Source organism: Alosa sapidissima, chromosome 4 (assembly GCF_018492685.1).
Source record: "Alosa sapidissima isolate fAloSap1 chromosome 4, fAloSap1.pri, whole genome shotgun sequence".
NCBI classification, from domain to species: domain Eukaryota; kingdom Metazoa; phylum Chordata; class Actinopteri; order Clupeiformes; family Clupeidae; genus Alosa; species Alosa sapidissima.
Window position 1 is genome coordinate 7,681,738 of NC_055960.1, and position 12,272 is coordinate 7,694,009.

At 43.8% G+C, this 12,272-nt stretch overlaps 1 protein-coding gene across 6 annotated transcripts in view; it reads right to left on the reverse strand.

Moving 5' to 3' along the window:
* Nucleotides 1-12,272, reverse strand: part of LOC121707220 (alpha-2-macroglobulin-like protein 1) — a 38,445-nt gene that overhangs the window by 11,385 nt on the left and 14,788 nt on the right. For all 6 annotated transcript variants that reach the window (XM_042089595.1, XM_042089592.1, XM_042089594.1 and 3 more), the window contains exons 9-26: nucleotides 11,894-11,978; nucleotides 9,984-10,110; nucleotides 8,223-8,343; nucleotides 8,039-8,148; nucleotides 7,061-7,228; nucleotides 6,514-6,756; nucleotides 6,222-6,434; nucleotides 5,792-5,941; nucleotides 5,418-5,558; nucleotides 5,233-5,320; nucleotides 4,168-4,300; nucleotides 3,799-4,024; nucleotides 3,115-3,241; nucleotides 2,849-2,970; nucleotides 2,717-2,768; nucleotides 2,423-2,506; nucleotides 2,134-2,310; nucleotides 1,348-1,423 (exon numbers count right to left, since the gene is read on the reverse strand). In XM_042089595.1, coding sequence (XP_041945529.1) covers nucleotides 1,348-1,423; nucleotides 2,134-2,310; nucleotides 2,423-2,506; nucleotides 2,717-2,768; nucleotides 2,849-2,970; nucleotides 3,115-3,241; nucleotides 3,799-4,024; nucleotides 4,168-4,300; nucleotides 5,233-5,320; nucleotides 5,418-5,558; nucleotides 5,792-5,941; nucleotides 6,222-6,434; nucleotides 6,514-6,756; nucleotides 7,061-7,228; nucleotides 8,039-8,148; nucleotides 8,223-8,343; nucleotides 9,984-10,110; nucleotides 11,894-11,978 — 2,443 coding nt within the window. The remainder of the gene's footprint in view (nucleotides 1-1,347; nucleotides 1,424-2,133; nucleotides 2,311-2,422; nucleotides 2,507-2,716; nucleotides 2,769-2,848; nucleotides 2,971-3,114; nucleotides 3,242-3,798; nucleotides 4,025-4,167; nucleotides 4,301-5,232; nucleotides 5,321-5,417; nucleotides 5,559-5,791; nucleotides 5,942-6,221; nucleotides 6,435-6,513; nucleotides 6,757-7,060; nucleotides 7,229-8,038; nucleotides 8,149-8,222; nucleotides 8,344-9,983; nucleotides 10,111-11,893; nucleotides 11,979-12,272) is intronic.

Consider the following 12,272-nt stretch of genomic DNA (forward strand, 5'->3'; position numbering starts at 1 on the left):
TGGAGTATGGAGATGGAGCAGTAAAGTGTGGAGGAGATAGCAATACTGTAGAAGGCGTGACAGTTATTTGGGTTGTTATAGCCAATGCAGTGTGTGTGGTAATTTGACTATTTTCTACTCAGGTTTTGTGTGTGTTGCTTTTATATGTAATTTTATATTGTTTACAATATTGTTTACACTGATGGCTTTTTTAAGCCTTGGTTTACACTCTTGAGCAGAGCACTGATGCCAATTCAGTTTGTGTGGTTAATTGACTATTTATTATTTTGTATTTATTTAACCCTGTTAAGAATAAACAGGTCAGCTTCTCATTACCAACCACTGTGGATTATTCAAACTAACCTAATTAAGTTGGCTAGTTGTTCTTAAGAGTAAAACCCTTTTCAACATGAGCATAACAACAAAATAAGTAAATATCTTTAATCTTTAATACATGCTTGGATCGGCCGGTATCGATATCGGCCGATGCTAAAAGCTACAATATTGGTATCGGATCGGAAGTGCAAAAAGCTGGATCGGCACATCCCTAATGAAATCTGGGTGAATTTGGGCCTCAGACTCTTGGTGTGAGCGGAATCGGAGCGGAACAGAGGGGCTGCTCCGGCCTCCAAATTAAAAAGCGCTCCAACAAAACTCCATCCGCTGCGCTCCTTGCTTTGGCTCGGCAGCTCTGCGTGGGATGCAGATCCTAGTGGTCGTTATTGAGTGGAAAAGTTCAGCATGTTTGTGACATAACCGGGAGCACGCTCATTTAGTGATTTAAAAACAGTCAATGCCACTTTATACTGGATTGTAAATTTAACAGGAAGCCAGTGCAGTACTGGAGTGATGTGTTCCCGTTTCCTTGTCCTGGTAAGCAGTCTAGCGGTTGCGTTTTGTACCAACTCTTGCAAGAGATGATTCATCAACTCCAGTATAAAGGGCAATACAATAATTACAAGGCGATTACAATACTGTCAATCTTAAAAGTGGCGCTTCGGTCCTAATTATGCTTTTAAATGAAAGTTTGACTCGGGTACATTCACAAGACGACCCTAGGTTGCATTTTGGTGAGTTACGCTTTAATGCAGAAACACAATTAGCTTTAAAGCACCTGTTCAGTGCAGAGATCGGGGAGAGGATGCATTTGAGGCCGTAGAGGGGGAGGACCTCCTTGAGTGGCACTGTGATGTTTTAGTAGCCATGTGTTGAATCATGGGAAACGGCGCATTAAACGTTACCGATTTGTGGTCAGAGAATGCAGTATCTATTACATCAACCATGTCCAGATTAAAAGCATGTGATAGAACAACATCAAGAGTCTTGTGGTCTACAGGTGTCTTACTTTGTGAACCAGGATGGACTCACCATGTGTTTCCATCTCCTGTTCCAAACGTGCTGTATGCTCCATTAGGATGCTTATAGTTCAGCTGCCTCTGGTATCCTGTTGATTAGAACCATATTACTCATTATTATGTTCCAAATCACCAGCCACTGTATTAGGCACATGTGTTCAACTGCTCATTAACAGATATCTATTCAGCCCATCACATGGCAGCAACTCAATGCATTTAGGCATGTAGACGTGATCGAGAGCACTGCTAAAGATCAGGGGCGTGTCCAGGGGTGTGGCCACAGGGAGGCACTGCTTCAAAAGAATGAAGTTGGCTTTAATAATATCAAATCAATAAAATAATCAATTATCAACAAATTTGATATAGAGGTAAACAGTGAAGAATACGAAATGTGACACATGGTCATAATATATTTCTAGAGAGCTTTGTCTTCTGTCATACTTTGGATGTTGTAGGTATTGTTGTACCATGTAGTGTGTGTGTGTGTGTGTGTGTGTGTGTGTGTGTGTGTGTCCATACTTTTGACTGGTAGATATAAGTATGTATACTCTTTTGATCCCGTGAGGTAGTGGTAGTGTATGCTATAAAGAATTAAGGCAATTCTGAAGGCAAAAGGGGTTCAACCCGGTGCTACAAAGGTAAATGGGAAATAGTCATTAGTCATGCCTACCACACAGAACTCAAAAGTTAGAGGTGCCATCTTGTTCAGGGGTTTACTATCCAGGATGGATACATAATAATGAACATAGACATGTGCCCTCTACTGCCCTCTACTGTCAAAAGGAAGAGAACATCTCACCGCTTTTGAGGAAGTTGGTGGCCTTCTCCTTAATGTCTGCAGTGAGCTGGCCAGTGTTCTGCAGGTACTGCAGAATGTAGATATTTGGGGAGAGGACGGCCATATTTTGCTCCCCACAACCATAAGGCATCTGCAGGAGGCTGTCGATGTTCTTCAGAGCACGACCTAAGATGTCTCCTGCAGGAGGCATGGAGTGTTGGACAAACATGGTTAGGGTTTCAGCAGTCAGTCAGCCAATGTAAGGCTCTGCTGTGCATATGAAGCGTGTGTTGTATGTGACTGTTGGTACCTAGCACAGACACAGAGGCTCTGGCTGATCCCTTAACTACATCCCCTGGGAGTGTCAGCTCCACCTCCTCCGTCAGGGCGCCCCCTGTGGACACAACATGGAACTGAGTTGGGGGCCAAGCAGGCCAATGGCCAGTGGTCTAATATGAATAAAGGTCTGGGCAAAATACATGGACATAACAGTGCATGCAAGAATAGCATCAGGTTCCTTTTAACACAAGAATCTATTAATACATTCCATAGAGTATGCATAAGGACAACACGTGAACTATAGACACAGAAGATTGGAGCTCACCCTTTGGACATAAGAGCCAGCTGAAACTTCTTGCCTTCTCGGTTCCTTCCGCCTTACAAAAGAGAAGTTACAGATGTTAGAAGTGTGATTTTAGCTCTAGAGGTTCTTGTGCAGGACTACTGGCATGCCTACCTTGACCTTGAGGGAGCGAGTGACTGCGTCTACGCGGCCTCTCTCTGGGACGGTCACCACTTCATTGCCACACAGAGTCCGAGACGGCTCAGCGGCCGCACTCACAGTCACGCTCATCTCTCCTGCAGGCAAGTTTCCCCAGGTCAGCTTCAGCAGTGTCCACTACTACAGTGTCTCTACGCTCTCAGCATTACTCACAGAGTACAGAGGGTCCCAGTGTCTAATAAAGTTACCCACTTTCCTTTAACTCTCTCAGCGTTACTCACCGAGTACAGAGGGCACTAGCGTCCATTTGAAGGTTTTTCTCCCATCTGCACACAGACAGGAGGAGTACTGGCCATCAGAGGAGGGGGTCAGAGTGAAGTCTGATGAAGGGGTTGGAGTCACTGTGACCTACCAGAGAGGGACTCGTTTAACACACACACACACGAGATGCAACGGTACACAGTATTTTACAGAGCCATACATACACACATATACCGTGTGTGTGTGTGTGTGTATATATGTGTGTGTGTGTGTATATATACATACACACACACACACACACACACACACACACACACACACACACACACACACACACACAAAAATAAAGAGTTCAGACGACTCAAATCATGGGCACCATGTTTCATACCAACGTCGGATGATTCTACAATGTAACCCTGTGGGGCGAATACAGTATGTTGAAATAAAAAGCTAGAGAGGGAATCGAGTTTCACACACACACACTCACACACACACAGCTAATTAAGTAATTCAATCAGAACACACTTTGGCTACCAGAAAGTTCAAAGTCCTTATGCTCAGAGCATGATCTGTTGCTATACCATGATGCACTTGGGCAGGTAGTTGAAAAATGTTGCAATATCATGATGCACTTGGGCAGGTAGTTGAAAACTGTTGCAATACCATGATGCACTGGGGCAGGTAGTTGAAAACTGTTGCAATACCATGATGCACTTGGGCAGGTAGTTGAAAACTGTTGCTTTGAGCTCAAAGGTCTCTCCACGGATGATGGAGTAGGGCAGGGAGAGCTCGAGGAAGAAGGGCTGGAACACTGTGAGCTGAACTGGTGGGGCCAGACCGAAGCCCTGGGGGGACAGGCAGAACGCCTCCATCTCCCAGGTGGTGATGGTGTCAGGGACAGTGAGAGGGACTTGTGTTTCTCCAGACCCCCTGTGAAGAGCAACGTTAGAGCAACGTTAGAGCAACGTTAGAGCAACGTTAGAGCAACGTGATGGGGCTGGATATGGGGAGCTGGTTATGGGGCTGGAGACTAGTGCTGGAAACAGGATCCCTGATTCTACATGGCCACTTACCCGACCTCTGCCAGGTCCCAGATCCACGTCTCAGGGAAGATTGTACGAACAGTCACACCAACACTTTCCGGCACTGGAGCATCTGGTGCAGCATTTCCAGCAACTCCAAAGGCCACCTTGGGATACGGATACCCTATCAAGCAGAAACAAACTCGTACAACATGTGCAGTATGCAGTATGCAGTACCTGCCCTCTCTGCTCCCCCCCCCCAGTCTCTCCCCCCTCCCCCCCCACGTCAGGGCACCGGTGCACATCACGATTAACCCCCCATGTCAGCAGCAGAGGCTTGAGGTGATAGTCTGCCTGCATCTGTGGACATGAAAGGTAGAGTGCCCATACCTACTGACCTACTGACGCTGACCAAATCCTTTACATGTTGTTTAACGACAGACAGACACACACAGACAGCATTAAGGTATTAAAATGGGGTTCACAGATTTAGAAAATGTCCCTCGACATTGGAAACTTTAAATGTCCCTCGAATGTCCCTTGTTAAATGGTGAATTTGTGTTTGCGCCTAAACAATTACTGCTGACATAAAGGTAAGAATTTCGTAAGAGATCTGATCCCATTGATATTGAAGGCAGTGAATGTGCCATATCTCTCTCTGACGCTACGCTGATCTGAAGGCAGTGAATGTGCCATATCTCTCTCTCTGTGACGCTACGCTGATCTGAAGGCAGTGAATGTGCCATATCTCTCTCTCTGACGCTACGCTGATCTGAAGGCAGTGAATGTGCCATATCTCTCTCTCTGTGACGCTACGCGATCTGGAAATAAGGTGCTACTACTGCCATCCACAGCAAACTGCTCTCTGCTTTAGACTGGTAGGTATAACATCTTCTGCTTTACAAATGGCTTGGAGGCCTTCGGAGAGGCTTGGGAGCCATTGTTATTGCTATGGCGATGGCATTGACACAGGACTGTAGTGTTAATTAGAGCAATCAGAGGCCTTGGTCAATGGTCAGGTCTACAAACACCAAGTAAATTGAGCCTCATTGTTAAATTAGGTTACAGTGTCTCAATTCAAGGTCTACAGTGTGTTTCATGTTTAAGTGCTCTTACCGAATCCCTTGTGGTACGTCTCCCCCCGGTACAGTAAGCAGTCTGGTGTCCGCAAAACCAGGTTAGTTACAGCCTTCAGCCCCAACCTCTAAAACAGACACAGATGCAGATAGACTCCTCCTTCACAGATATTATGGACATTAGGATATGGACTTATTCTGTGTTCAAGTGCTTATTTTTCAGACCTGGAAAGCTGCAAAGGCATCAGTTGCAGAGAGTCCCGGAGGATAGTACAAAGATCGCCGCGGTCTCACTTTCAGACACTCTACTGGATCTTCAACTTCATAATCCACAAATGAGTCCATCGGCGGGAACAGATCAAAAACCTAGAGGGGAAGAGGAACGCATCATCACCCCCCTCCTCCCCATCACCCCCCCCCTCTTCAGGAATCATCATCACCCCCCCCCCCCCTCCCTCTCTCCAGGCATCATCCCCCCCCCCCCCCCTCCTCCTCCTCCTCCTCCTCCTCTCTTCAGGCAGTAATGGGCAGTAATACATATGAGCGTCAGAGGCCCAGTCCCCTCTGGGTCAGATCTATGTTGTCATGGTGCTGGTAACCTTGTCAGCGTTCAGGCGTTTCCCAGGTTCCAGGATGAAGATGCTCTGATCCACAGCGCTGAGGCCGCAGAGAGAGCCAGGCTGGGCGGACAGCTGCAGGGAGCTCTTCTCTCCAGGAACCGCTTTAGGGGGGAAGAACTGCACCGACACCTGTGTACACAACAGCATATTATCAACCAATCACAGAGCAGCAGAGGAGGACAAAGACAACTTTCCACTACCTTGATCTAGCGTGCTACCATGACATGCTCTACTGTGCTACCATGACAACAACATGCTGTAGTGTGCTCCCATTACACCATTGCACTGTAGTGTGCTACCATGACAACATGCTGTAGTGTGTTCCATGACAACCATCATGCTGTAGTGCACTACCATGACAACATGCTGTAGTGTGCTACCATGACAATATCATGCTGTAGTGTGGTACCTTGTTTATGAAGCACTTCTCCGTTGAGAAGGTTTTGCTGTCAGCCAGAACCGTCTCACTGGGTAAGACACAGTAGGCCAGGACCTGCACTGAGGGGGCCATCTCAGCACTGACGGACAACTGGAAGGAAACCTCACCCAGAGTTACTGGTGGAGAACCCTTCACTGAAGCTTCAGCAAAACCATGATGAACAATCTGTCCTCTTGATAAAACCTGCAACAAACAAGGAAACCTAATGACAAAGTATTCAAATGACTTTAGATGTCTGTAATGGAACCTGTATTCCACATACCATATAAATGACATCCACAGAGTCTGCGTTGAAAGTCTCCCCAGTGAAGGTGTACTTAATGGTGATGGGTACGTCTTTGCCACACTGAAGAGCATCATCTATTTTGTCATCTATTATGGCCAGAGAGCTGGAGGACGCCGAGTCTGGAGATGCTGTTCTTAATCTGGACACAGACTTTGATGCCGAGTCATAGTATGGGGTGTTATATGGTCTGTATGTGTTGGTGTCTGTAGTTAGGCTGGCCTGGAAAGGAAGAGGCATTAGAGATGAGAAAGGAGGAATGCCTGGATCTTCCACAAAGCACCGTCACAACTACACTAGCACTAGCTTGTGTACAATATACACATGACACACTCACACAAAGATTCAACTACACTAGCAGTAGCTTGTGTAGAATATACGCATCACGCACTCACACGCAGAGACTCAAATATACTAGCATTAGCTTGTGCACAATCTATACACAACACGTTCACATAGACACTAGACGTAGCTTTTCTGCAGTGCATTCACTGATTTTTCCAGAAGACTCTAGTGACCAGCTTACAAAGAGCTCAAAGTCCCCTGGGAAAGGAGCTGTGTTGAGAGAGAACTGGGCCACTCCAACGGAGTCTGTGGTCAGGTTCAGCAGAAGTTCTGCATTCCATCTCGGACCTTTGAACAGATGGACCATCCTCCCAGCGATGCCAGTGTCATTGTAATGGGTCGCTTTGATCTGCAGAGAAAGTAGTAGTAACACTTTATTTGTCCCAGAAGGGCAATTATTTTGCATGCAAGGTTAGTCAAGTCAAGTCAAGTTTATTTATATAGCGCATTTCATACACAGAGGTCATTCAATGTGCTTTACATAAACAAAACCAAACAATAATAACAAATAAAAGCATAGAAGGGCAATATAGTCAAAGAATAGTTAAAAGGTAAAGATCATAATAAAAAGAAAACATAAAACACAAGGTAAAATAATTTAAAAATAAAGGATAATTAGTAAGCAAAAAACAAAGGCAAAAGTAGTAAAAAAAAAGTAATAAAAGATAAAGTAGAATAATTATCAAGGCAGATTCAGAATTTGTAACTTGGCACAGTTAGCAGAAAGCATCTGAGAACAGTTTGGTCTTAAGTCTAGATTTAAAACTGGCTACAGTTGGGGCCTTTTTGATGTCATCCGAAAGTTGATTCCACAGCTGAGCCGCATAGCAGCTAAAAGCTGCTTCACCATGTTTAGTTCTAACAGTAGGTTTTACTAGCAGGTTTTTCACCTGGGACCTGAGAGGACGCGAAGGTGTGTACTGCTGAAGCATGTCTGACGGGTATTTAGGTCCTGCTCCATTTACTGATTTATAAACAAGCAAGAGAGCTTTAAAGTCAATTCTGTGACTTACTGGAAGCCAGTGCAAGGACTTAAGAATTGGAGTAATGTGGTCAGTTCTTTTAGTTTTTGTTGTTCTACTAGTGCAGGTTCTACTAGTGCATGCACTTCTAGTGCATGCATGGCAGATGTGTTTGCAGAGACGACCTTTTCACCTACCTTGCCCTCCATAACTGCCCCGTCCTCAATTACGTTTGGTGTATCAACAAAGGAGAGTTTCCCAAGAGAGAAGTCCAAATCTATGTTTTTGACCTCTGAACGACTGATACCTGAAGACAAAATGAAATATAGACAAGGCACCTTTGGTGGACAAACAGTTTTCAAAAGGGTCGCTTTAGCTTACCTGTTCCTTCTTCAACTACTGTGGCCTTGAATATTAGAATATCCCTCAGTTTTTGGTTCAAGTCTTGCTGTGTAAATGTTGCCATATAGAATACATAACAGCCACAGCCAGACTTGTCCATCTGTGGGCATAAAACAAGCACAGTTACAATTAAACACTCCACAAACCTGCATCATCACAGCCTCAGGAAGTGTTTGTCAGTCTACTTCATAGCTGTCAACATTGAGCGTTGAAAATAAGGGAGATCCCCACGTCTCACCCAAAATACGAGATCAACAACATAGAATTCTTGCTGATAGCAACAGGAAGATCAGACAACAAAACTGCTGCACTAACTAAACAAGGTGTAGAGCTAGGTCTACCGTTACATGGCCTACAGATTGGCATCAAAATCATGCTCACAACAACCACGCTGTTATCTTAAATAGACTAATATCACCAAGTCGCCTTCAAGCAAGCAAAACAATGCTTTGAAAACATCTGCTTCGCTGGAAGGGCAAGGGGGTAGCAACAGGACAACAGTAGGCTACATAGACAGACAGGTGCGGTGGTAGGGCTAATGTTATGAGAGTATTAAAATATTGGATATTTTACGGGGAAAAAAATATTAAGATGGGAAGGCAGTGGGAAAAAAGTTAAAATAGGTCCGAAACCCGGAAAAAACAGGAGGGTTGACAAGTATGGTCTACTTGCAGTGGTGGAATGTAACGAAGTACAAATACTTCGTTACTGTACTTAAGTAAATTTTCCACGTATTTGTACTTTACTTAAGTAAAATTTATAGTGCATACTTTTGACTTTTACTTCGTTACATTTTACAGCAATTATCTGTACTTTTACTCAGCTACATTTCTACAACACCATCGTTCCTTTTTACGATACATTTTATGATCAGTTTTTTTTTTTCTCTCTGACAAACACGTTTGTTTTACCGGGGGGTTGCTACCAAAGATTCTGGAGCGCTACGTGCATTCTTAGAAACATAAGCTTCTAGTCTAGACCAGGCAAAGCGTGAGCTTGTAGCCATCTGCATTCGGTAGGCTATATTCACCAGACCCATGGCTACACTGTACATGCAACTGTGTTCTGTGCCTTTCTCTGTCTGTTATCTGCAGCGTTAGGGCTATCCGCGGATCAGCGAAGTTACAGGCTATGCCCATGCTTCTGTCACACGTCTGATCATTTGCGGCACAAATGAATGGTAGACTATTAATGAACCGGTGGCCGGAAAAAACGTAACATTTTCCAGATTAGGAAATATTCCTTAATTGTGTGTGATTAAATAAAGATGCATAGCCTACAATTGGGGGGTAGTAACGTGAGCGCTCATTCAATGTCTATGCGTCTGCGCAAGTGAAACTGAACTTAATCATAAAGACACCTTTCTCAGCAACTTTTCTGTTCAATCAGCATAATTGGCATTACGATCCACCCGACGTTTCCCTTGTCTACCCCGTTAAACTTCAGGCTCTCCTGTTTTGCTGAATGATATTACTCAGCAGATCACCCTAGTAGATAACCAGAATTACAGTCTCTAGAATTGTAGGTCAGAATGTAAACTTCCTCCACCACTGTCTACTTGGCCCTTTAATCCCTACTGTTATAACTTCATTTTAAATGCCAGAAATGAAATAAATGTGTGGCAAACATAACAAATGTTAATTTATATTTTAATGTTCATTTCGTTAATATCAAAATCAGTCATATTGAGGCAACATTTACAGAAGAGTGAATAACTATGATGTGGAAGTAGATCTTTACCTCCACCAGTTCTTCCCAACATACTGATTGTGTGGGATCAACGTCATCGCCTCCAAATCCTCGGATATCCGTCTCTCGACACAAAGACAGAGTAGCCTTCCCTGGCACAGGCGCCCCAAACGTGTACCTGAGAACAGGGACAACACGGGTTACAAGATCACGGCCTACAAGGTCAACACGGGATACAAGGTCACACAGCACAACGCTTAAAGGCTAAAAGACCACACAATCACAACGCTTAACAGGTGAAAACAACCTCCATCAACTGCAGCTGTACTGCAAGATGGGTGATGGCAGATGACACACATTTGCTTAGATTCAAGAGGACCATAGTCGTTTGGTGACGAAGCTATGTCTCGGTGTATAGAACAAATCGACACCTGGATGTCTCAAATTTTTCTTCAGCTGAACAAAGAAAAAATTGAAGTAATTATATTTGGTAAAAAGGAGGAAAGACTTAGGGTTGCCACTCTCCTTGACACAAAAGGGTTGAAAGCAAAGGGTACGGTTACAAATCTTGGGTGTATTAATTGACAGTGATCTAAATTTCAACAGCCACATGAAAGCGATAGCTAAATCAGCTTTTTACCACCTCAAAAATATTGCCAAACTTAGAGGGCTGATGTCAAAACATGATTTAGAAAAACTCATTCATGCATTTATCTCCAGCAGGGTTGATTACTGCAATGGACTGTTCACAGGCCTTCCTAAAAAGACTATCAAACAGCTTCAGGTGATACAAAAATGCAGCTAGGATTCTAACAAAAACTAAAAAGAACTGGCCACATTACTCCAATTCTTAATTCTGTGACTTACTGGAAGCCAGTGCAGGGACTTGACTTTAAAGCACTACTACTTGTTTCTAAATCAGTAAATGGAGCAGGACCTAAATACCCATCAGACATGCCTCCATGGTCCCAGGTGAAAAACCTGTTAGTAAAACCTACTGTTAGGTTTTTGATATCAAAAAAGGCCCCAACTGTAGCCAGTTTTACTTCAGACCAAACTGTTTCTACATATTTATTCTACCTTGTCGTTTATTACTTTACTTTTTTTCTTATTAATTGTTCTTTATTTTTAAATGATTTTACCTTGTGCGTTTTCTTTTTATTATGATCTTGCCCTTCTATGCTTTTATCAGCTATTCCTGTTTTTGTTTATGTAAAGCACATTGAATGACCGCTGTATGAAATGCGCTATATAAATAAAGTCGACTTGACTTTGACCATGATCGCACAATTTCGTCCGAACACTTCCCCATAGGATGCTCTCGTATTTCCTCGCGTATCGGCGCTGTCGCCTCTCTCCTCCTCTCCTCATTCTCTCCTCCTCTGGTTGCATTTAGATAAATGAGACATCCTCGATGACATCGAGCTTGGAACAATTAGATAAATGAGACGTCCTCGATGACCATAAGCTTTGAACGATTTCCGGGGCACTAGCAGGAGGAGCGAGGAGAGCTTTGAGATGAATGAGATTCTTGAATTTCCCCTGGGGATCAATAAAGTATCTATCTATGTATCTAGATGCAGCCCAAGTCACTCTGTTTGAAGATTTATCCATTTAATGGCCGCTGTACTTCACCGGATCACTTTATTTGAAGATGTTATTGTTGTACTTCACCGGAGTTGCCCAGTTGGGGGCTCGTCGTCACTTTTGTAGTCACGTTGTAGTTCATCTGTAGTCTATGTGGACTTTCATGTCCAGCAGTTTTAATGTGAACTTGGGAATTTGCCAAATCTGCATATCCTTCTTTCACCAGCATCTTACACCATATTTTTAAGCAAACACAGTTGTATTTCAGATTGGTGAGCATATGTTTTAACCTTTGTTGTGGCATCCATGTTTTTCACACATTGACAGCAAAGCACATGAACTTCCTGAGAATGACCCGTCCCCATGTCACTTACTTGGCACATGCTTGCAGTCGGATCTCTGCTGCTCCCACACTCACTGACTCTGGGCTGTTGAGAGTCACGTCAAACTTGGGTAAAACTGAAAGGAGGAAGAGACGCCATGGTAACAAAAAAACTTTATTATCCTAAACGTGCCAGTTGGCTTTCCACTATTCTTAAAACATCCTAAAAAACATACTGACAAACCTATATAGCTATACATATTATATATAAACACAAACAAAGCTCTATAGCGCGTCATCTTGAAGGATTGCTAATCTTACAAGAACAGACTAAAAAGGTTGTAGGCCAAATGTGTAGTGAGGGAAAATGTCAGGGACTCGTCACTTACTGGATTTGGTGGCTGTCCGCCAAGACAATTTTCCAACCCGTC